Source organism: Paroedura picta, chromosome 8 (assembly GCF_049243985.1).
Source record: "Paroedura picta isolate Pp20150507F chromosome 8, Ppicta_v3.0, whole genome shotgun sequence".
Lineage (NCBI taxonomy): Eukaryota > Metazoa > Chordata > Lepidosauria > Squamata > Gekkonidae > Paroedura > Paroedura picta.
In genome coordinates this window covers 18,685,714-18,711,793 of record NC_135376.1, presented here as the reverse complement: position 1 = coordinate 18,711,793, position 26,080 = coordinate 18,685,714, and the positions used below count along the sequence as shown (strand labels likewise).

The 26,080-nt window shown below is 41.8% G+C and overlaps 1 protein-coding gene across 4 annotated transcripts in view; it reads right to left on the bottom strand.

Moving 5' to 3' along the window:
* PPM1L (protein phosphatase, Mg2+/Mn2+ dependent 1L) overlaps window positions 1–26,080 on the bottom strand; it is a 200,723-nt gene that overhangs the window by 42,974 nt on the left and 131,669 nt on the right. For 3 of the 4 annotated variants that reach the window (XM_077348520.1, XM_077348522.1, XM_077348521.1), the window contains one exon: window positions 18,877–19,047. In XM_077348520.1, the coding sequence (XP_077204635.1) occupies window positions 18,877–19,047 (171 nt within the window). Of the gene's footprint in view, window positions 1–18,876; window positions 19,052–21,532; window positions 21,656–26,080 lie in introns of those variants that run through there. The other variant, XM_077348524.1, reaches the window with a different exon arrangement.

Sequence of the window (26,080 nt, the reverse complement as noted above, 5' to 3'; positions counted from 1 at the left end):
TTTTTGATTACAAACTAATGGGGAACTTTCTAATGATTAAATGCTGAAGCCAAACCACAAGGAGCCACAAAATCCAACACATGTAATGGAAAGTGACTGATTCCAGTTTCCAGAACGTGTTGGATATAGATTTAGGAACAGGATTCAGGAGTCTTATCGCTCTGCAGTTGGCTGTACACATTTAAATGGGGTTAATAGATTAAGCCCAGAACCCAGACTAGCAATGTTGCAAAATAACAAATGTAGGATGGAAATGTAGGGAGTGAAAAAATGTTCAGAGTTGTAGAATTGAGAATTAGGAAAACAGGGCTCCGTGTAAGCTCAACCTGTGTTTGCTGTGAAACATAACCAGATAGCTGTAACATAACTCTAAGCAATTACTCCAAAATGAGCACAGCTGCCCTGAAAATCTATACCTAAATAAATTTAACTATCATACCTTCCTTTGAAAATCTTGTAAGCAGCATTTTGAGAATGCAGTTACACATCCTCCTCCCCACCTCCATGGCCTCAGAGAAATTCTGTTGTCAGGTGTACCAGGCATGAAAAAACAATCTTCAAGCCGCTTAACGGTATGGATATGTCTAACATCAGATGGACCAGCTCCTAGAATTTTTGGAGGAAACTTGGACCTATACCAGTCAGACTTCCAGACTGGCCACGGGGTGGAGACTGTTCTGGTTGCTCTGACGGATGATTTCCAGCGCCAGCTGGATCAGGGCGATTCGGCTATCCTTCTGCTTTTACATCTGTCATTCACATTTAATGTAGTCGATCATGAGCTGTTTACCCACCACCTTGCTAGGACTAGGATTAGGGGGACAGCCTTACAGTGGCTGATCTCCTTCCTCAAGAACCGGACACAGAAGGTTGCTGTGGGGGAGGAGTTATCTGACCCCTTTGCGCTCCCTTGTGGAATACCACAAGGGGCGATACTTTCCTCTACACTTTTTAACATCTACATGTGCCCTGTGGCCCAGTTGGCCTGGCGTTTTGGGCTAAGATGTCACCAATATGTGGATGACACCCAGCTCTGTCTCTTGATAGACAGCCAGCCGGACTCCCCACTGGAAACTTTCACCAGTTTTGGAAGCAGTGGCTGGATGTGAGGATTCTAGAAAAATGTCATAGGTACATATTCTCCTAACATTATATTTTAAAACTTGGTTTTAGAGTTTCTCTCCTTTGTTTTTCTTAGTGGATGGTTAATACCGCATAATCATTATAAGTAGCATGAAAAAAAAATAGTTCTAGGCTCAATTTTTTACATTTCTCATGGCACTTGTGCCAGAAAGAAATATTATTATACCATAAATGTTAACTTGTTATATCACAGTCTTTTTATAGTACCCAAGGAGGTTCAAATCACTAGATGAGCATAAATTGGTCTTAGTTCATGTCAGTGAATCTCCATAGTCTGTCACATAAAAATAAACATATGCTGGAGAGTATTTAATAATTCTTCCAGTAAGGGAAACAAAACCTTTATCTAGTGTTCATGGGTAGTAGCCGTCACGCATTTAATTTGTGAAAAACCCTGTTCCAACCGCAATGTTTGAACTGTATACAAAATGCATTAAAATGCACAAATACTGCAGAGTGACAAATGGACCAATGTTTATTGTTGTCACTGGGGAGGTCTCGATGCTTCAGCTTGAAAAGCCAAAATATTCCCCTTGTCCAGAATGATTTATGATAGTATTGTGTGGTCTTTTAAAAGTAATATGGGGGGGAAAAATCTTGCTAATTGTTCTCAGTCCCAAAAACCTAGTGAAATATATCAGACTGAAGCGTGGAGTTAGTTACGCGCCTTTGATTACAAGAACACAAAACAAAGGATGATACAGAAGTTAATATGGTGGCAAACAAACACATCTAATGTTTTATGCAGTTTTCACTTGACCAAGAGCCAAAGATTGTGCTACCTTCTCAGAGCTCATGCTGCCTTCCAAAGGCTCGAAAAGCACAGTATATACCGTATTTGCAGGCGTATAAGATGACTGGGCGTATAAGACGACCCCCCTCCCAACACTATGGGCAGCTATGTCTATCCCAACTGAAGTGCACCTGGTGTATAGGACGACCCCCCCCCACTTGGAGGCATGCTTTTCAGGGGGGGAAAGTAGTCTTATACGCCAGCAAATACAGTATTTGTGTTCTCCAACCCCTTCTTCCCAGTTATCTAATATTGCAAAAACATACTGCACTTCTATTAACCCTTCTATGTGGGGGGACAGGGATGCGACAGAACTCTGAATCAAGGGGCACTTCAAGGATAATTTTTTAATTATTTTGCAATATAAAACATTCTTGAAATGGTCTTGCAGTCAATATGAAATATCTGTTCTTTGTTATTCATTATTTCTGCCAATTTTAAACTGCGCATCTGGATGTTGTATTTCTACTCAACCAAATTCAGAAGCAGAATTAGAATCATAACTCTCATATCCAGGACAAAATTTCATTGCTTATGAGAGAGATTCTGTTGCTCAGAGATTTAAATCCTGCTGAAATCCACCATTATGATGTGGCTATGTCTGGGCTTATCCTATAATAGCCTTTTATAGTATACAGTCAGGGGCTTCCTAAACACACATGAAGCTGCCTATGACTGAATAAAACCATGGGTTCATCAAGGACAACATTGTTTACTTAGAGTAGCAACAACTCTTCAGGGTTTGAGGCACATCTCTTGCTACTGAAACCATTCGACTGGCAATTGTTGTCAGCCATTCAGTTATGTCCAACACTTGGTGGATCCCTTGGTATAGCTGTCGCCATGATCCACGATCCCATACTGCCTCCCTCAAATGTGCAATGTTCTGGTTGGTGCCCACTCCTTGGTTGGCCTGATTTCCTTTTTTCAGTGATCAATCCTAGCATAATTTCTTTCTACAGTGAGTTGGATCACATGATATGGTCAGAGTAAATGAGCTGGAGTTTCATGATTTTGCCTACCAGTGATATATCACACTTTCTGCTGTCCATGGAACCCGCAGAAGCCTTCTCCAACACCAGAGTTCAAATGATTAGATTCTTCTCTTGTCCGAATTTTTTCATCATCCAACTTTCACAGCCATAAGTGGCTATTGGAGATATGCTAGATCTAACTAATTTGGCAGTCAAGTTTATGTCCTTGCTTTTCTATGTTCAGTTCAAGCTCATCATTGCTGAGTGACGTTTTATTTCCATACTGCAATTGCCACTCACATCAATTTTTGATCCAAGAAAAATGAGCGCTATTGTACAGTAATTGGAACAGTTTTTAAAGTCACCTTTTTTGGGTAGTGGGATGAACACAGATTGTTTCCACTCCTCTGGCCAGTTACCAGTTTCCCAGATTTTCTAGCACAAAGCTGCAATGGTTTTGACTGGTACACATCTCAGCAGTTCCATGCGCATGATGCCAATGCCTGGGGCCTTATTGTTTGGCAATTGATTCAAGGTTCATTCATCTTCCTCCTCAAGAATGGCCGTTCAAGTTCTATGTCTATTTCTTTTTCATTTTGAAGAGAGTAAACTTCCGTTCTGCATGTGTACAGTTCTGTGTATTCCCACCAGCTGTTCTTGATGCTCTGTTGGACAGTCAGTTCCTTCCCTAGTTTACCTTTGATAATGCTTTTGCGAGCAGCAAATGACATTCAGAACCTCTTTACTTGTACAAAAGCATTTCTCGTGTGTCCCTTTTTGTAATCTTCTTCTAACAGCTTGCATTTCTGATTCCAGTAAGCTTCACTGTCTATTCTTGCTGCCCTTTGAAAATCCATATTTAATTTTCTTGCTTCCTCCCTTTTTCCTTCCCCTTTTGCAGCTTTTCCACATTCAGTTATCTTTATAGTATCATTTGAAAGCCATTTTGATCTTTTTTCTGGCTTTTTGTGCGGTATGTGTTTAACTGATGTTTCAACAACAGTTGACTGAATTTCCTGCCACAGTTCAGGCATCTTCTCTGTTGCATCCAATAGTTGAAATAGATTTTTTACTTCCACTATATATGAGCAGAATTTTATTCACTTTAAACTTCCTTAACCCTGATGCCAGGGATTATACCTGGGATCTTCTGCATGCCGAACAGATACTGTATCACTGACTATGGCTATTACTGTCTATAAGAGAGGAGAGTTCCAGATGTGACTAGGGATTTTGTAATATGAGTGCCAAGTATCTTCCTCTCATCAGAGAAAATGAAAAACACTTGTGTGCGCTGAAGTGAGTATGGAGATCCTTGTCAACAGGAGAGTTCCACATATGCCTCAGAGTTTTGAGATGCACTGAAAAGGGAAAACCTGATCAGGTCCATCTATCAGGGAAAATATATGAAATGGAAAACATATTTTCTAGAAATTAATTCCACATATATAAGCACACATGCACAGAGTCTTGCATTAGCTTGTGCTACACTAGTAAAAGCTGATCTCTGAATCAACTGTTATAGAGTTACCAGAAATCCTCCTTTTAGAGATGTTTTCTTTTTTCCATGTTCATCCTCTTTGGGACTCTCTTTAAAGAATTGATGAAAATGTCCCTTTTGGGGTTGGAAGGTTAGGAATATTCATAATTAATGCCAATTATCATTGCTTAAACAGTATTTAAAATGAGATCTGTCATAATGATCATTTATTTGAGGTAGTCAGTTGGAAAATGTATCTTTTTTGCATTTTAAAATATGGTAACCCAAACTATTATACAGTAGATACAAACAAACCAACAAACAAAAAATTAGAAGCGGAATCTCTCCCATATTGTTCTAGCACTGCCTGTGGAAAAGCCTGGAAGTAATCCCACAAAATTCCTGGTGAAGAATATTTTTGCGGCATGTATCTAAACCTTAATGACTTATTAAACAAAGAACACTGTGATGTTAATCGTTTTTTTAAAAATAACATTGTGTGGGACATTATGGGTGGAAAACATAGAATGCGTATAATCAAAAATTCCTCTAAGCATTTTTAAAGTAATAAGCCAAGTATGAAAATATCCCAAATTTGAAAGGAGGGTTGGCAGAGTTCCTCATGATACACTGGAATTTCCATTAGTGCTTTCAGACAAACAGCAGAGCCTTTCTAGCCCTCAGTGCCAGAAACATTTCAAGATTTGTATCTGCAGTACTATTTTGCTTTCAAGAAGCAGGCAGAATAATGACCTGAAGCAGGAACTTATTTGTGTTTTCAGCAGTACTGATGAATGCCTAAGGAGATATAGAATGACACTTCGGTTACTCTGAGCGCTGATATGAAGGGCTTATAATTTCCAGAGCAGAAAAAAGATGCCCAGAGCTAAATGCTGAGCTGCACTATTCTGCTATGTGTTTGTCTCCTCAACACCAAACGCTTAATGATTTTGACTACAGAAACTGGTATGCCTCCTTCTTAGTAATATACTAGTTGCATGATTTTAAAGCATTTGAAAATACACATCTGTGAAAAAACTCTGAGAACTTTTAATCAAATCCAGCCAGGGAATACATGAAATTAAGATGCAAACAAAAAGGGGACTAAAATGATGATGATGACATTAGCGATTCTGTCGGATCCAACTCTTGGCAATCCTATGGCTCAACTCTCGCCACGATTTTTCTTGCTCAGTTTCTTTTAGTTGTATAATGCAGGGGTAGTCAACCTGCGGTCCTCCAGATGTTCATGGCCTACAATTCCCGTGAGCCCCTGCCAGCAAATGGGAATTGTAGTCCATGGACAACTGGAGGACCACAGGTTGACTACCTCTGGATGTTCTGGCCGGTGTCCATTTTGATCATATCTAACCATCGCGTGTCCCAAGGTTTACTCATTACGATAGAAAGACTAGTATTTTATAGAGTCATAGAATCATAGAGTTGGAAGGGGCCATACAGGCCATCTAGTCCAACCCCCCGCTCAACGCAGGATCAAGGTTACGAATTTTAATCAAAGTAGTCTCCAATTTTCATCATTAAGAAAGCAATTATGGACTTTCACCCATGCCTAACTTCGAGAAGCACCAGTCTTCCCTGGTTTGGGAAACCAGCCTTAGCTCCAAGATTCATATTGCACAGAGATTAGGACTAGTGACTTGATATGTCAAAGAAGCTTTGATCTATTATTGGGAGTATAGGATTACAGTTTTGAAAGGTTATCAGTTAGAAGGTAGTGGAGGACAGGATTTTTTCAATTGGTAGTGGAGGACAGGACATGTAATAATGGGTTTAAAGTAAAGGCGGGGAGATATTGGTGGGATATGAAGACAATTATAAGAACATAAGAAGAACCCTGCTGGATCAGACCAGTGGTCCATCTAGTCCACCATCCTGTCTCACACAGTGGCCAAAAACAGGGCATAGAGGTTGAGGCCTTCTTCTGATATTTCCCTCATGGCTCTGGATTTCAGAGGAGTAGTGCATATTAATATGAAGGTTCCTGTCAGTCACCATGGCTAGTAGACATTGAAAGACCAATCCTTCATGAATCTAATTCTCTTTTAAAGCTGTTTATTCTATCACTGCTTTTTAATTTCCACATTTTAATCATTCTGTGTTAAGTAGTATTTACTGTGTAAAGTAGTATTTACTGAAAGCCAGTTTGATTTGGTGGTTAAAAGTGGTGGCCTCTAGTTTGGAGAACTGGGTTTGATTCCCTACTTCTCCACATGCAGACAACTGGGTGACCTTGAGCCAGTCATAGTTCTCTCAGAGCTCTCTCAGCCTCACTTACCTGTTGTGGGGAGAGGATGGGTAGGCAATCGTAATCCGCTTTGAGACTCATTAGGTAAGTAAAAAGCCGGGTATAAAAAAACAGCTCTTTTTTTCTTTCAACAATAAAGAGAGTTCAGTGGTAGCATGGGTTGTCCTGGTATGCTGTGGGTTTCCCTCCTTTAAGGTATTTAAGCAGAATTCGATGATTATCAGGGATGCTTTAGGTCATCCTGCTACATGGGGTAGGAAGTTGGACTGGATGGCCTTTAGGCCCCTTCCAACTTTTTCTCTGTCTGCTTGCCTGCCTGTCTGCCTGCCTACCTTACCTACCTATTAGGTTTGTTTCCTGATGTTATTGGAACCATCTCATGGTGGTTACAATCATCACTGAGAATAAAACCCACATAAAAGCATAACCCCCCCCCAATTAAAACCCACAGCTAATAAAAACCCTGGCGGCATAAAACTCACCTTCTCCCCAACCCCAACCCTCAAATACCCAGTACCTCAAGCGTGATCTCCGATGCCTGACACAAATGAGCTGACATATATGTAATAAGTGGGGGTATGGAGGGGCCCTCTGATCTTCCATGCCCTGGCTTCAACCAAAGACCTGGCAGAAGAACTTCATTATTCTAATATTTAAAAGCGACTAATGTTATTAGAGAAGCAGCAGTGATACTTTAATTGTCGATGGGTTTGACATATGAATAATGCCCCCTCTTCCCCTGTACCCCCCCCCCCAAGATATTTCTGAGGGATACAGGTCCCTTGACAGCAGAGAGGGACATGGTGTGGAGGGCCACAGAAAGACGGGCAATTCAAAGAAAATCTCCATTTTTTCATGGGCTATGATTCGATGAAAAACTCTACTTCAAAGAGTGATTTCTGCTGATACCCCACTGAGCTGGGTGGAGCTGTGAGGAGAAGGCAGAGGGAGGAGAGAGATGTTCTGTGAACTTCTTCCATTCATGGTTCACTGGATCCAACCAAAAGAAATTAAAACGTATAACAGTTCATTATGGTTATTAAAACAGGTTGCTATAAATAAGACAGCTGTTCCACTGAACACCTTTTTTTGGCTGTTATCCTGGAACACCAGGGCGAGACTAGAGTTGTTAAATTAAAAATATAAATTAAAACCAGAAAAGTACTAGTTATTATTAAAAAAAACCAAGTCAGTTGCAGTTGTCTATCTTTTACAGCCTGAAGGTACTTTGCAGTAGTATTCCAGGTTTCATGAAATATTCTACAACTAGATTTAAAGCCCATTTTATCCTGCCATAAAATGGGTGCTAGACAGCTCCCCCTGAGAACGGAGAACAACGTTCTCTCGCCCTCCGGAGCACCCTCGCTGCAGTGAGGGCGCTCCGGAGGGAGAGAAAAGGCCGGCTCCCACCCCCCCCACCCCCCGAGGCTCTCTCGAGCTTTCTCCCGGGCGGCGGAGGGCGAGAAAAGGCCGGCTCCCACCACCCCCCGCCCCCCGAGGCTCTCTTGAGCCGTCTCCCGGGCTGCTCCGCCGGCCGAGAGAAGGCGGCCAGGCCCACCTGCCCCCGAGGGTCTCCGAAGCCTTCTCCCGGCCGGCGGAGCGGCCTCGCGGCGTCTATGACGCCGCGAGGCCGCTCCGGCAGCCAGGAGAAGGCGCCGCGGCCGAGCGCTTACCTGTGGCTGTGCGGGTGAAGCAGGCAATGGGGAGCTGCGCCATTGCCTGCTTTGGGCGGGATGGACACTTGGAGGGGCCAATCAGGAGCCGCTTTGCGGCTCCTGATTGGCCCCTCCGAGTTTTTATCCCGGACCGGTCCCGCCCTAACTCCTCCCCACTACCCCTTACTCTTTTATTCAGTCCGTGGCGCCCGCGGCGCCACGGGCTGTGTACAGATATCTGCCTGTAGTCATGGGAGCTGCTGGTGAGCAAGCTGGAGCAGAGGAATGGTGGTTCAAGAAAGGTTTAAGTGCTTTCCTCACTCCTGGCTCCTCCCCCAAGCAGCTTATAAAGGTGGAAAAAGGAGGAGAGGGGAATAACAGGATGCCCTGGGCAGCTGCGTTGGTCTGCACAGAAGAGCTAGATTGAGTCCAGTAGCATCTTAGAGACCAACAATATTTTAAGGGTGTATGCTTTCAAAAGTCAATGAAGGGAGCTTTGTCTCTGAAAGGTTAAACCCCAAAAACTGAGTTGGTCTTTAAGGTGCTACTGGACTTGAACATAATTCATTTGTGTGTCATGTGTATTTATCCTTCCTTCCTTCCTTCCTTCCTTCCTTCCTTCCTTCCTTCCTTCCTTCCTTCCTTCCTTCCTTCCTTCCTTCCTTCCTTCCTTCCTTCCTTCCTGTCCGTCCGTCCGTCCGTCCATCCGTCTTTTATGGCTCCCTTATGGAATATGGGAAATCACTTTTCACATTGAAGGGAATTCCAAGCTAGATTATGATACAGTGGGGAGGAGAAGTATGTTTCAAAGGGAAAAAAAACAAAAACACTGAGTTTGCTTGAGCCAACTGATATTCCGAAAGTAGCTGTTATTATTTCAGTGTTCTTAAGTAAGAATAATTATATCTGCTGCTCTGGTACATTGAAGTAAAGGGTGGTGGTGGTGGTGGTGGGGAGACTAAAACACATGTTGAAGTAATGTTACAAATAGAAACATTAATCCTATCTCAGTTCTGGATCCTGTAATATACAATAAACAGATTCCAATCTAGTGGTGGGACATGCCATCAAGCCACGGCTGACCTGTGGGGTGTTCAAGGCAAGAGACATTCAGAGGTGGTTTGCCATTGCCTACCGTAGCATCATCACCCAGTTTTTTTTAGTGTTTGGTGTACCTATTAGTTCAAGAGATGGAGTACCTATTAGTGGGTATCCTGTGGGGAAGGGGATGAATGTCCTTCTTCTGAAGGGTACCCTTCTCCTGTGGGCTGGAGGGGAGGTCTTAGGCCACATGCCTCTGCTGAGGTTGTGCTACTGCTGGGTCTTTCTAGTCTGTCTGCTGTCTCCTCATGGTGGTGGTGGTGGTGGTGGTGAGGACGGACCAGTGATACTGCTTTTGTAGTGAGTGACTGTCATAAAAATAATTCTTTAGAACATCAGAAAAATAAGTCTGCTAGTTATGCTAATTACAAATTCACGTTAGCTAATTGTTTTAATTATCACTGTGAGTAAATGAAATTAATTTTTGATACAATTGACTAACTCAGAATGTCTGAGTGCTTTAGGGCTAGGAGGCAAGCAACCCTCATGGATATCCTTAGTAACAAATCATTTTGTTTTGTAATATAAAAAGGTAAACTGACACCCACACAGTGAATTCCTGGAATATTTTTACAAATATTTTATTGTATTAAATAACAGCTGGGAAATATCCCAGCATTCTGTTGGCGTGTTAGCTGCTATATTACATTTTTATCCTGCCTTTCTCCTAAGGAGTGGGCGTCAATTTCTTTTCCACGTTTTATCTGCTCAACAAGCCTGTGACCTCGGTTAGGCTGACAGAAAGTGACTAGTCCAAGCTTTGTGGAAACTGGGGATTTGAACCGGGGCCATTCTAGCCCTACAAGGGACCAAGCCCTATGAAGATAGGTTGAGGGACTTGGGAATGTTCAGCCTGGAGAAAAGGAGGTTGAGAGGGGACATAATAGCCCTCTTTAAGTATTTGAAAGGTTGTCACTTGGAGGAGGGCAGGATGCTGTTTCTGCTGTCTGCAGAGGAGAGGACACGCAGTAATGGGTTTAAACTTCAAGCACAACGATATAGGCTAGATATCAGGAAAAAAAATTTCACAGTCAGAGTAGTTCAGCAGTGGAATAGGCTGCCTAAGGAGGTGGTGAGCTCCCCCTCACTGGCAGTCTTCAAGCAAAGGTTGGATACACACTTTTCTTGGATGCTTTAGGATGCTTAGGGCTGATCCTGCGTTGAGCAGGGGGTTGGACTAGATGGCCTGTGTGGCCCCTTCCAACTCTATGATTCTATGATTCTATGTTAAATAACATACTATACTGGCTGTCATCTATATCCTCTTTTTAGTTGAAGTGTGTGGAAATACATTCTGGATGTTTAGGGCTGTGGCAATCACATGGTCCAAATGTAATCTCCCCTTTATTTTCTTCTCCCGTTGATGGACTGAATCCTGATATTAAAGACAGCTTTGGACTGCGTTCCATTTAAACCCTGACTTAGTCTGAGGTCTTCATACAATCTGAAATGTTTGGAAACACCAAATGAGCCGGAAGAAGTCTGCAATGTGCACATCTTCCTGCTTAGTTTCCAATAAGCATCCGTCTTAAGCAAGGTCCCAGCTGGTAAGTTCTTAAGTCAACTCAAGGGATTTAATTAGCAGATCCATCACAAGCCGTATAAATAATGACTAGTTTGTAGATGCCGCAGACATCTAGCTTAGGGAGCACCGATGTTAACAGGACACATCTGCTGGAAAATCCCCTTCAGGATTGGATATTGTATTTGACAAATTGTTTCAACTACAGCCACATTATCCCTAGGCTCTGGCAATCAGGTTTTATGAAGGACTTACACACATCAGTAGCACCGCCATATATCAGATAAGCAGCTAATTTCATCAAGGCAGCCATAAATAACTGTCCATTCTCTGGCTGGCTTCACAGCACTTCCATGTAACGATCGCTTACATGGAGCCCTTAACCATAACGGCAAACCAACCTATTAGCACACGTGCATTTAGAAGTTATTTATTCAGCACCCAAAGTGGTCTCCGGAGGAACTGAAGGAAATGTGGACTGTGCAGTCTAATTTAGAGAAAGAGCAGAAACAAGACAGGATAGGGCAAAGGAAACCTGGGTTACGGTAAAAGCAGTATAATTGCTTTTTTATTATGCTCTTGGGCTATGTCTACACTGGCGGTTTTGCCTGGGATGTTTCAATATTGGCTTGAGGCCAATCTGCTGCTCATCTGTAAGCTCTGTAGCATGCCGTGGACTGAATAGTTGTTTTGACCTACAGAAAAACCTGGCTGGGTATGGCCCCCTACCTTTTGTGACACATAAGTTAATCAAGAGAGACGTATTAGCTGAAATCATCCCTGTGCAATACCCAGACAATGCAAGTTGTTCTAGCTGCAGCTTAACGATTATGGAATTCCATTTAAAGAACTGAGGCAAGTTTTTCGTAGGTGACTTTTTTACCCACAGTCTTTAACAGACGTTTCCTAATAGTCAATATTTCTAGTTTATTTCCCCACCTCCAAATGTACAGCCCACTATTTTGTCCCTAAGCAAGCTCCTAAATAACCGGCAATATATAATTTGAAATATTTATATCCCATTTTCTCCAACCTCCAAGCAATTTACCTTAACATTCTATATGTTAATGGGAATCTACTGTAATTTTTCCATGTTATACATTATCTGCTTTAGGCTCCAGGGATGAGGCTGGTAGAAACCTAAACAATAAATAAATATCAAAAAGACATATAGAGCACGTAGTAAGCAGAGGCAGCACATACTTGGTCAATATACCTGATATCCATGTCTAGCTATTTTTCCAGTTTAGTTGCGAAAGAATCGTTTTGAAATTATTTAAGTCACAACTGACACCCAAAGCAAAATGTTAACTATTCCCCTGCTCTATTGGAATGAAAGCCAGAAACAATAATTCTCCCAGTTTGAAGCAAATTTTCAAAGCTGATTCATTTTATTTTATTAATGGATGAGATAAAGCACCAAACACTGGATAATGCTTAGTTTATATCTTTCTGACACTCTCTTCAGGAAGACCACAGAACGATAAAACAGTATAAAGTTAAAATAATGCATAATAATGCATCCAAAAAAAAGCAAACAAACAAAGGAAAGTGCAATACATGTATAATGTCTTTGTCATTTTATATGCATTTGCTAGTTAAACTGGATAAAACTCAGTTGTTAAAACATATAAAATAACAAATTTTAGCACTTTGATTCTATAGTTATGACCAACAGGATGGTAGGCATAAGTGTAGGGACATTGTGTTCTCACAGCAGGACAAGTCTACACACTCTCTCTCTCAAAGTCTCAGTGGGATACGATGACCAATATTAGGTTTGTGAAGTTGTGTCTGAAGAGCAGGTGCTTAAGTACACCAGGGCTCTTTCGGATATCATAGATGAGAGTCACAGCTTGTCTTAGGCCATTACCCGTCTTCAATGACTGACTATCCGGATCAGTTTGCAACACCAGTGCTGTTTCGCAGGTCATGGCATTAGAGACAGCGTTCCCTATTCCAAACACTTCAATTGCCAGGACCTTAGCTCACAGGACTGGATTTCTAGGCTATTTGGTATGCTGCCTATCCTTCCCATATTTCAGAATATGGAATAAGCACATCGGCACATGACTCTGAATAACTACAGGCCAGTGAGCCTGGCCTCAATTGCAGGGAGGATAATGGAGCAGGTTTTAAAGGGAACAATCCACAATCATCTGGAGAACAATTTATTGATCCAGGAATGTCAGCACAGATTCATCTCCAACAGGTCCTGCCAGACCAACCTGGTTTCCTTCTTTGACCGAGTGACAGGCTTATTAGATTGTTGATGTTGTTTACCTAGATTGCAGTAAGGCTTTTGACAAGGTTCCCCATGATGTTCTGATGGGAGATACACTTCTGGGTAATAGTGTGAGTGCACAAGATATTGGGATACGTGTGGACTATAAGCTAAATATGAGCAGACAGTGTGATGTGGTGGTAAAGAAGGCAGATGCACTTTTGGAATATATCAGTAGAGGCATCACATCAAAATCGCAAGATGTCCTAGTCCCCCTGTATACTACATTGGTCAGACCCCACCTGGGGTACTGTATGCAGTTCTCAAGTCCTCACTTCAGAAAGGACATGGACAAAATTGAGAGGGTTCAGAAGAGAGCAATGAGAATGATCCGGGGCCTGGGGACCAAGCCCGACGAGGAAAGGCTGAGGGACGTGGGAATGTTCAGCCTGAAGAAGAGGCGGTTGAGAGGGGAATGACTGCTGTCTTTAAGTACTTGGATGGTTGTCACTTAGGGGGGGGGCAGGAAAAGGCTCCTGTTGGCAGCAGAGGATGGGACCTGCAGTTTAAACTATGTGAAGAACGATATCGGCTAGATATCAGGAAAACATTTTTCGCAGTCAAAGTAGTTCAGCTGTAGAATTGGCTGCCAAAGGAGGTGCTGAGCTCCCCCTCACTGACAGTCTTCAAGAAGCAGCTGGTCAGATATTTATCCTGGATGCTTTAGGCTGATCCTGCATTGAGCAGCGGGTTGGACTAAATGGACTGTATGGCCCCCTCCAACTCTACGATTCTATGACTCTCTGATTTATACCGAGTCCAGCAGGGGTAGTCAACCTGTGGTCCTCCAGATGCTCAGGAACTACAATTCCCATGAGCCCCTACCAGCATTTGCTGGCAGGGGCTCATGGGAATTGTAGTCCATGGACATCTGGAGGACCACAGGTTGACTACCCCTGTACTAGGTGATCTAACTTGAAACAATCTACTCTGGTTGGCAGTGGCTCTTTAGGATGTCAGGCAAAGTAAAGATTTTCCTGCACCTGCTATGTGAAATCTAGAACCGAAAAAGCCAATGATTAATTATTGGACTTCCTGTGCATAAAGTATGCACTCGGCTCCTGAGCCAAATTCTCCACTTTATGTTGAGCTCACAAGGGAATGTGGTGGCAATTCTGCAACATGATTCGACAAAATACTGGGGGCCTAAGGCCTTTGTTACAAAGCCACTTCATGGAACCATTTTAAAGGTAAAGGTAAAGGTATCCCCCGTGCAAGCACCGAGTCATGTCTGACCCTTGGGGTGACGCCCTCCAGCGTTTTCATGGCAGACTCAATACGGGGTGGTTTGCCAGTGCCTTCCCCAGTCATTACCGTTTACCCCCCAGCAAGCTGGGTACTCATTTTACCGACCTCGGAAGGATGGAAGGCTGAGTCAACCTTGAGCCGGCTGCTGGGATTGAACTCCCAGCCTTATGGGCAAAGCTTTCAGACGGCTGCCTTACCACTCTGCGCCACAAGAGGCTCTTTGGAACCATTTTATGATGCGCTTTAATCTAATACATGTGAACAGCATTTTATGAAGTGAGAATTGTCAGGTGGTTCCTTCACTAGGCATCAAATCACAAATTAAGGTTGTCATCATATAGGATGGGGAAAAAGCAGCTACACTTGTTAAGATTTTTTTGCTTCTAATGTCTACATGAATATTTTAGTTTCTAGACTCATTTGCAACTATCATTTTACAATCTTTTTGTCTCATAAAGAGATGTAGCAGAACTGAAGAATGTCATTTCATTCAGGGTACAGTTTAATATTAAGCAATAGAATCTGTAGTTTTAAAAACTTTTATTTGTTTTCTCCCTAGGAATTTTAATTATGGACACACACACACACAAACACCCACTATCCATTTTTGAGAGAGAGAGAGAGAGAGAGAGAGAGAGAGAGAGAGAGAGAGAGATGAATTTATGGACTTACTCAAGTGACATTTAATCTTCCTTGTTTTCGTCTCCAGTTATTTTAGCCACAAACTTGCTGCAGCTTCATAAATACCCAAGGGATGAGATCCACCCAGGCTGTCATCAGTCTCCCAGGTTGCAGCCAGTCACATTTAGTCTTTCTAAATTTGGGTTTGAATCAGGGTTAAGGGTTTAAGATATCTGGGCAAGAAAGAGTCAGTTTTTTGCAAATGGTTAAATGGACTTAACCAGGTCAACAAACCAGCTATGGAGGCAGTGCAATATTTCTTAAGAATGTCAGACCACGATCTGCTTAAATCCCAGCTCCCAAGAGGTTCCACACTCTCACAGGAGGCCCCATGTGCAGTCTGGAATGCCACGATGGAGGAAAAGTCAGAATATAAAATATCTTGTATGCTAATAGCGAAGTCAGAATAATGTTGGATACTTAAAACTGGTGACTGGAGCTGTGGACAGAGAAGACAGGCCTTTCTCTAAACCCCAAAAGTGCCCTAGGTTGGCAGAAAAATGTGAAATCTAAAACACACACACACATACACAGGGCAGCTTAACAGAATCCGAAAATGTTAAAAGGAGCTTTAAGCAATGGATTCTGTTAATGGCTGCTGCTAGGCAACCGCATATTCCAGGCTTCAGTTTTTGTGAATAAAAATGCAGGACAGGGGGCAAGGCCCTCTCCAGCCCTATTTTGGGTTTTGAGGGAGAACTCATTGGGGCCGGCCTTGATGAGAGTTGCCAGCTCCATGTTGGAAAATTTCTGGAGATTTTGGGATAGAGTCTGAGGAGGACAGGTGAGGGGTCTCAGGTGAGTATAATGCATAGAGCCCACCACCCAAATCACTCATTTTCTCCAGAGAGACAGAGCTCTATTGTTCTGGAGTTCAGCTGTAATTCTGGCTTATTTCCAAGCCTCACCTGGAGGTTGGCAACCTTAGCCCTATTTTGGGAGCCTATCACCAGAGGCTAGATGGATGGCAACCGAGGAACAGGCTTGCTTGGTTATGACACTGAAATTATGGGACTCTTTCTCCAGGGAGTTTCAACTTCTCCCTCTATTAATTCTGCCAGTGGGTGAATATTTTACAGTTTTGTTTGGTGTTCCCTCACTGAGCCTCCTTCCCATTTATAATTTTGTTAATTGTTTTTAATTGTTTTATGCATGTTTTAATTTTTTAAAATGTATGCATGTATATATGTATGCATTTTAATGTTTTGGATTATTTGCTGCCTCGGGGATCCTAAGATGGTTAGAAAAGAGATGTTATTAAAAAAAAAATGAAATAAATAATGCCAAAATATATTGGTCCATTGAACTAATGCAGAAAGCTTGAACATAAACCCCTAGTACAAACCTGAGATTGGTATTTAGACGGTGTTACAAAAAAAAATGTAAAACTATAGTGCGGCAACTCAGTGGCTGACTGTAAGCTGAGAACCCAAGAGTTTATTTATTTATTTATCATACTTCTATACCGCCCTCCCCGGAGGCTCAGGTTCAAATCTCATATCAATTACACATAATAGTCCCAAGAACACCTACAAGGGATGTGTCAGTGTTTGTCTCTTGTGGCCCTTCCTTGCAAACCCGGGGATTTGCTAATTGCTACTCTGGGATTGTAGGTGGATTTCCTCCAGGCCAGGCTGGATTCTGGAGATTTTTGGTGGAGGGATAACTTGGGCATGATATTGGAGTCACTGTGGGTGGGCAGGTAGTTGTGAGTTTCTGCACTGTGCAGGGGGTTAGACTAGATGACCCTGGATGTCCCTTCCCACTCTATGATTCTATGAGTGCAATTGCACCTTAAAGACCAAAATTTGGGGGAAAGAAGTGTAAATTTTCAAGAGAAAAAGCTCTCTTCATCATCTTGAAAGCTTACCCCCCTCCCAATCTTGTTGGTATCTAATATGCCCACTAGATTTGGCTCTTCTGTTGCAGAATAACATAGAAACTTATATATTTACTGATTTCAACTCTCCTAAGAACAGGGCTCCACCATAGACACCATAAAAGTTTCAGAATGTCAGATGCCTCAAAGATTTAATTCCAAGCTAGAACTCCTGCTGGCACCTACGAGAACTCCAGGGGTTTGTGATTACAGATGTTAAGCACTTGAGAGGTAGCCAGAGGATACAGTTTTGTTGCCATCCTGCTGATGTCCATGGAGCCTGGTATACTTTCACCTGAAATGGTTATAATTTCCTCCGTTTTAAAAGTGCCCTCTCTTCCCTCTCTTCCTTGCTTCCCCAGGAACCCACCTACAGGCATACAAAGTAGGAACTGGAAATAGTTTGACCTTCTCATTAAAATGAAAGGAGTCTGACAAAGCACTGAAAGTCTGTCATGACTGGAGAAAATGTTACCCTTAGAATTGTCGTGCAAGTTGAATGGCTAGAGGATTCAAAACCGCGAACATCTGCTGCAATTATATTTTTTAAAGAACACACATTTTGCACAGCAGTAGTAATCAGGCCTTGCTTCAGAACAGGTAGCACCATTACTTCACTTGTACCAAACAAGGGAGTTGATTAGAATATTAAGGTGGTGGCTTTTCTTCATTATGGACTTAAATACGGGACTTTTGTTTGTGGTGCATGCTGTTCTGAGGGTATATTCTTTTTTTTTTAAATTGCACTACACAAAAGACTTTTATTCTAGACTTGCTTATGCAGCTCTTCATTCAGGAATGATTTCTTGTTTTAACATTAAAATCCCCAAATATTTGCTTTGAGATATGCTACATTTCCTTTCCTTTGTGCAAGCATGTGTCCCCCCGCCCAAAGGGGGCGGGGGAGTGTTCCCCCCCATCATGCATCTATAATTTCCTTCCATTACCTTTTCTCCCAAAAGACTATCCGTGCATTAAAATGTCTGATACTGAATAGACATAGACTCTCAATCCACCATACAACCCCACACAAGTTTTTAAAGAATATCTTTCTCCTTTTTTTTTGTATCTCAAGAGAGTATAAACAGAAATGCTTTTGCAAGTGTTTGCTATTATACTGATCTTATGTCCTGCTCCTTGCATTATATAAAACTGAGTTATAGCCCTTGATTATGTTACATCAATAGCCCAGATGGACTTTTTAAAAGGATGATTAAAGACACAGATGCTGCAGGCTTTATGGCTGGAAGAGAAAGGGGTCCAGCCATGTACGGTAAGTCAAAATAAACAGGATAGAGACTGTAGAATCAGGCCTGCTGGGCTGGTAATTCCTGAATATATCCTGGATTTGTTCCCAGTTGTCCCCAAAAATCCCAGTTACATTTGGGAAGGTGAAATAGACCTGAAAAATATTGAGAAGGTGTTTTTCAGGTATATTTTTTTGATTTGGTAAATCCCAATGCACACCCCTAATAAGGATAGTCACCTCTGGAGCACTTGTAAGAAATGGCAATTCTGAGCAGAAAGAAGTGCACAGTACACCTGGATATTCACAAGTTGACTGGGCAATCACTTTGTGAGTCTATAAAAATGGTTAGTTTGAAAGGTTAAGAGATATAGAACTAAGATGGTCAGTATTGTCTGTTTTGACAGGCAGCAGCTCTCTGGCGATTTACAAAAAATATCTCACATCATTTACTATTTAATTGGAGATGGCAGGGATTGAGCCAGAATCTGCCACTGAGTCACAGGACCTCCCACAGCCCCGCTTTACTATTAGAAGGAGTGACAGGAAACCGAAGAGAGCTGAAAAATTGTAGTCTGAATTTTTCCATGCATTTTTCACATACCTGCCTCATCATATGACAAAGTCAACTTTTCCAGCATTTCTCTGTCAATTGACAGAATCTGTTGTTCCAAGATGGTTTGGTAGGATAATACGCTGTTCTCCTTATCTTTCTCATAGTCTTGCAGGTGCTGTTTGAGAACTTCAGGTAAACGGGACTTCACATATTCTGCTGCTGACTAAAGGGAAGAAAGAAAAAAAAGAGGTCAGTTAGCTACTGTAATACATTACATTATTTTGGACATGTGGTCATGTACTAGGGATTGGCACAAACCAATTCACAAGCCAAAATTTGGCACTCGACCCAGTTCGGTGCCCCAGAACCAAAGTTTGGTGAAAGAATGCCTTTCCCGAACATTTACTGTACATCTGTCCAGTTTGTTTTGGCTGTTCAGGCCATTTAAACTTAGCTCAGTGGTGCAGATCCACGGCTAACCTGGCAACTAGATCTTTCGCTTTGTCCTTGTAAGTCCCCTATCCCCCATGATTACCAGGGATCTTGTAACCCTAATAAAAGGGATTATCAACTTCAGGCAGAAAAATATTTTAGAGTAACCATCTCTGGATTTTCAGAGTTTCATTGGTCTTCCATAAGATACAGTAATAGCAAAATTAAATAATTTAAAATTATAAATCATCACCATGAAAATAAATGAAGCCATTAAAATCAAGTTTGTACTTGAGGATACTGCCAGATTTTGGCCTACATCTAGAGATCCAGATGTCTGTGACACATAGTGCCTTTATCAGCTTTGGCTAATAACACCAGCTGCAGCCATTCCCCAAAATTGTGATCTGGCCACTGTGATTCATGCTTTGATTACCTACAAGTTAGATTACTATAAAGTGTTATATGTGGAGCTACCTTTGAAATTAGTCTGGGAATTTCTTTGTTCAAAATGCAGCAGCAAAGTTATTGTCAGGGCAGGATTCATGTATTGGGGAAATGGTTTTCGTTTACTACTATATTTCGGAAGCTTATTCATAATTTATATAGACGTTTATCACCTTTAAGGTGTGTTTATCACCTTTAAGTCAACATTCTTTACTCCTCTGTTTTATCCTCATAGCAGCCATCACACAATGTAAGTAAAGTTGAGAAAGACTGGCCTCAAGTCACCCAGCAAGTATCCATGGGCCAGTGGGATTTTAAACCCATGTCCCCCAAATCCTAGTTCAACATTCTAACCACCATGGAACATGGGCTTCTGACGATATTTTTCTGCCTTTAAGTATGAAATTTAGATGTATGGAAACATCTGGTGCATTGCAACCAACAGTGACCACCCAATGCATATCCTTTAAGTCTTCCTTTAGAGTTTAGCAAACTGCATCTCTATTTCTTGCTTCTAATGCAGTGACAGTATACATGACTGTTATGGAAGTATGAACTGACCCTCAAAGTAGGTTGCCAGCTCAGGGTTGGGAGTTTTGAAGTCTGGGGAAGGTAGGGTTTAGAGAAGCACTTCAATGGGGCATGATGCCACAGAATCCATCTTCCAAAGTGGCCATTTTCTCCAGGCGATCAGTAATAATAGTGGGAGATACCCAGCTGCTACCTGGAGATTGGGAACCCTGCCTCAGAGAGCTTGAAGTAAATAGAAGATGTCGCTCAATGTGTAATTGAGTGCTCTGTCATAATTTTGCTATGGTGTAAACAGGAATGCACATCTATATTGATGTACCCTATTGCTGTTGTAGAGTCAGCATGTGGTGAAAGATTCTCAAATGCCCACTGAATCATCAAAGTACTAAGATGACCCTGAGGGTTTGCTAAGTTCAAATTTCTCAGCAGGGGGACTCCACGACAGTGCATGCTTTTGGTAAGTTAGGCAGAGTTCGTCCAATTAGCCATTCTTGGATTCAGTTATTTAGAACAAGTACAGCAAATTGGACACTTCAACCACAAACAAACAGTTGTTCAATCATTGTGGATATTAGTAATACAAAGAAGTGCTAACTTGTACAAATAGCCTGAGAGGCCTCCAGTACATGCAGATAATTAAAGGGCGATCCAGACGGGAGGGCCAAATTGTCTACAAAATAAGCAGGAATTAGAATGGTAAATAATAAAGTGAAGTTTAGGAAGCTCAAAAGTTGACACTCAGATTTGATTTGTATATCCAAAACATCTAGGACAGGGGTAGTCAACCTGTGGTCCTCCAGATGTCCATGGACTACAATTCCCATGAGCCCCTGGCAGGGGCTCATGGGAATTGTAGTCCATGGACATCTGGAGGACCACAGGTTGACTACCCCTGATCTAGGACATATTTGGCCACACATCTAGAAACACATGCTTAAAAAAAGAGAAGCAGTGATTTAAAAAGTGTTAATAAAGGTAAGAATCGGAATATCCAATGACCCAATAGTGTGATGGCTTTTGTACACTTCTCACAGCAGGAAAGCAACAAGCTGAATATTCTCCTGTTTTGCCATGTTAATTAAATAGTAAAGTGGCACAACTGAAAATGCTTGCCTTAACAGGAAAGGTTCAGCAAAACGGACACCAGTGAAGGAACGGAACAGTCCTCAGTTGTTTTTCAGTGATCAAGTAAGTAAAATATGCCATCATGTCACAAGTGACTCATGGCAACCCCACGAAGTTCCCCCTCCTGGGACTTCAAGGCAAGAGATGAGCTGAGGAAGTTTGTCATTACCTTCTTGGGACTGTGGCTCTAGTCTTCTTCAGTGGTCCCCCATCATCCACTCTGCTTAGCTTTCGAGCTAGTCGGGGCTATTAGAGCTGCTAGCAAGGCTTCAGAAATTACACTTGATTACGCTCAGTTAATGTTGTGCTATGCTGAACATGAAAACCTTCAGTTAATCATAAACTGCACTTACCGCTCTATGTGACATGGGTGCAAAGGAGTGGGAAGGCATGGGTTTTGGGGCGGGGGGAGGGCTCTCAAAACTTGTGCCAAGGTCTATAGCAAAGTCCAATGCCAAGTAAAATAATATTAACATAGTGAGCAAACTTTCCAGTTCTCCAGAACTCCTTATCAGGATGGATGTTAGTGCAAAAAAGGGAAAGAGTGGGGGAAATCTCTCAGCATGCCCCTACAGTCTCTGCGTCAACATCCCGTCAGCATCTTTGGCATTCTTAAGGGGTTGTTCATCATGCTTCATGTACCATGGCAACGGCTTTCGTAAACACAATTTAAAAAAAACAAACAAAAAGTAACTGATTTATAGGCATTCCAGATTATGAGTTTCAGTTTTGGGGGATGTGTGTCTCCAAGATACCTTCTGCTATGTTAATAGCCTTTACCCAAACACGGAACACTTAACCCAAATGTCCCAAAGGAATCACAACACAAGCATGTCTCCTGGGAAAGCGAAATATTCTTAAAATAGTGCACACCAGTTCTGTATGGCTGAGATTAGAACCAAATGCCAGAGTGCATGAGAGCTAAGGCAGAAACTAACGCAAGATGGCACGGGAGTGTTAAATTAGATAGCCCCAGGCTAAAATTAGGAGCACTGGCACAATCTGCCACCTGCAACGCATCTAGATCACTGGAGTCACTCTTTAGTGTGAAACAAAGGACGGCTTCCAACACCATCACGTGTAGACTGGCTTTATTTTCTTGCCTGACAATTTGCACATTCCAAGTTAGCTCCGTTTTCATTATTTGGGGGGTAAACAGCAATTATGCAACCACATTTTTCAGATTAACACAGATCAACATGTGCCATGCTGGAATTCAAGATATTCCACGTGACCACGTCAAGTTGGCAAGGCTCCTCATGACCATCTTTGGTGAAGGGCAGCGTTTGAAAAATTTCCTGACGACACAATTATGGACAAACATAAGCCGTTTGTGAGGAAAGGTAGCCCAACAATAAAATCAGTTCCAGGATGGGATTCTGTTGTATTGTACAATGCTCGGCCTTACTACAGACCCTGTCCTTCATGGGTTTTGCCTATGCAGATTCCATAATCCCCAGCATAGGCTTCTTTGGTGGTCAGATGGTATCCCTCATTCCTTTTTGACCAACAGACATCCTGTGAAGTAGGTGAAGCTGAGAGAGCTCTGACAGAACTGCTCTGAGAACAGCTCTAGCAGGACTTTGACTAGCCCAAGGTCACCCAGCTGGCTGCATGTGAAGGACTGGGGAATGAAACCCGCCTCTCCAGATTAAGGGCCGCTACTCTTAACAACTACACCAAGTTGGCTTTCCTATACTAAGACCTCTGAACCAGAAACAAAAATTTCTATTCTTTCTACTATCTTGGGGAATCCTTTGGGTTCCACCAACTTGCAGAGGAGCTAGAACACCAGAAAGTACCCAAGGAACAGCCATTTCCCCAGGCATAGTTAAAAATCCTGATGCTAATATTAATCCTCTAATTTGCAAACTGTTTTCAAGTTGAAAAGCAACTATTAACTACTAAATCAATAACATTAAACAAATGGCATTCAAATATCTGATTTGGCTCTTGGTCACAAAACAGAGCTTGCTAATAAATGTCTTTCAGCCTACATCTACGCATACGTTCACTGCACCTTCAACTTTTAAAAGGAAATCAAATGAGCATTACTCAGAGAAAAGTCTGAAATTCCCACCCCCTACATTTCAGTAAACTCATTGGGGGATATGCTAAGAGTCATTCTTCTTCACTGATTCATGCACTCAGACAAACACGATACTTCCTGATCAAGAAATTAATGTGCTTGGATATCGTCACTATCAGTCTTTTGAAGTTTTCATTTTGTTCTCCTTGATCTGATTTTAGCAGGCCATCCTGCACCAGCTAAAATGTAAATTCTAAAAATCTATTACTTTCCCCTCTATAACGCTTCCATCCCAGCATCAGAAGCCCTCCAGCTCAGATATCTATTACAGCTCAATGTTTTCTTCCTTGCTGGTAGTGATGAATCATCAGACCCTCAGGATTACCTTTTCATATATGACCTGATATATATTTCCACCATTACCCCGTCCTTATGTCTGCCTCTACAGTTGCACACTATATAAACGGCAAATTAACCCCAGTTCTCATGTGGGGTTCACAAGAAGTGTGAAGCACAACTGAACAGTCTTTATGAAGATAACAGATTGCCAGGCGACATTATGAATAAATATTTTAAACACAAAGTAATACAAATAATGTCTGTATGTATATGTGTAAAGCGCTAAGTGTAAAGTCCTTCTCCGGTAGCACAATTCAGAAGTAACTGGGAACATTTTGCACTGGCTTTCCTGTTTCCAAAGAAAATGGGATGTATACATCTATTCTATTTGTGTGAGTTGGCTATAACTTCTCCGCTGTAATGCAAGACCTGTCTGATTTGCAATTTTATATTTAGTCTCCCTAACGCTACAGATAATTGTATTAAGAAACCTAAAACATTGTTGAAAGTTGCATTCAATTTGTCTGGAAGCCAGGCAATGCAGAACAAATGAAATTATTCCAACAAATGCAAATTAACTCGCAACACATGCACAAGATATTTAATGCTAGGTTTTAAATAGTCATTCGCTTCCAGCACTGGAAGGAAGAAGATAGACTAAAACAATTACAACATAGCCTACTATCAGCATGCCGCTTGTCAAGTTTCAGGGTTTCCTCGTGGAAAGTGACTAGTGACTAGAGGCCTTTTGTATTATTTGGACCAAATGGGATTTTCATCTAAACACCTTTGCCTCTTCAGCCTAGGATGATATACAGTGCTGAACAACACAATGCACTGTGTTTCCCCCCCCCCCCTCATTTTCATTTCTTTGCCAGGCACATGATAATGCAAGGAAGACGGATGTTATCAGTGTATCAAATTAGAAATGAGCTGGGCTAAAGTTCAAAGAAATAAATGGTTGTGTGAGACATTATAGGGAGAGTCTTACCCAAATCTGATCCTGAGGAGGCTATGGAGACTTTTGGAATTATGAGAATAGGGAATAGGCATCATCATAAAATGGCTGCCATTGGGACTAGGGCTTAATCTTCAAAAATCTTCCAAATGTTGCAGCAGTCAACTTGGTGCCAGCTGGATGACTTGGGTGTCGCCCTCTCCCCACACCCCTTGGCAACGAGTGGCAACCTGAAAAAGGCTGCGGACCGCTGGACTAGATGATTCAGAAGATCCCTTCCACCTCTATGATTCTAAGATTCTATCTATTTCTTTTCAACTGATATAAATATCAAAGTCCTTAACCCCCGTCCTTTCTCTCTGAGTGTCCCTCCCTCTCATTTTCCCAATTTCTGTGGCATTTTAAGTGTATGCCAAGAAACGGTTATCTATTAAAACTTTAAGAAAAATCCAAGTTGTTCTTTGGAATCCATGGAGAGTGGACAGATGGCAACCAGTTGTAAAACATTTTGTCACAGACATATGGAAGGCATCTGAACAGATTAAATTTAACATCTAGAAATCGCTTCCATGTGAGCCAGAATGGCAAGAACCCAGCAAAAGCTCCTGAGGTACTTTTGTAGGCCCTTCTTTGCAATAAGCATTAGATGTGATGTGTAGCTGCACTAGAGAGATAACTCATTGGTCACAGCCTTTGCATGTTTAAAACCTAAGAACACAAGAAGAACCCTATGTGCTCAGATCAATGGCCCATTGAGTCCAGCATCCTGCTTCGCCCAGTGGTCAAAATAGTTGGTTTCCAACAACTACTGTTTATCAGGGCTGCATTAAGATTTCAAGACCCCTCAGCACTTTTGCCTCCATGCCCCTCCCTCCAATACCAATATATAACTTTAAATACTTCCATTTTTTATTTTTGTCTGCTTTAGGTAAAAGTTAATAGATTTTCATGGATCCTAAAATTTTGTGTTTTTTTCGGATATAAGAAAGAAATTAAAATATTTTCTTCAACCCTAAAAGTTAATTTTTTTCCTTCTGATTTTATAAGAATTTAAAACATTTTTGTGGACCCCTAAAGTATTGTGGGCCATAGGCATTCTGTCTACTGTGCCTCACGGATAAGTTGGCTCTGCTGTTCAGAGGAATACCACCTCTGAAGATGGAGGATCCATTGCATTAGTAACTAAACAGCCCATGATTGATCTATTCTTAATGATTTTGTCTATTCCCTTCTTAGTGGAAAATACCATCAGGTTGCAGGTGATTTACTCTGACCCTATAGGGTTTTCAAGGCAAGAGACTAAGACAGGTGGTTTGCTACTGTCTGCCTCCACCTGCTAGCAACCATGGGTTTCCTTGGTGGTCTCTTATTCAAATAGCTTAGCTTCTGAG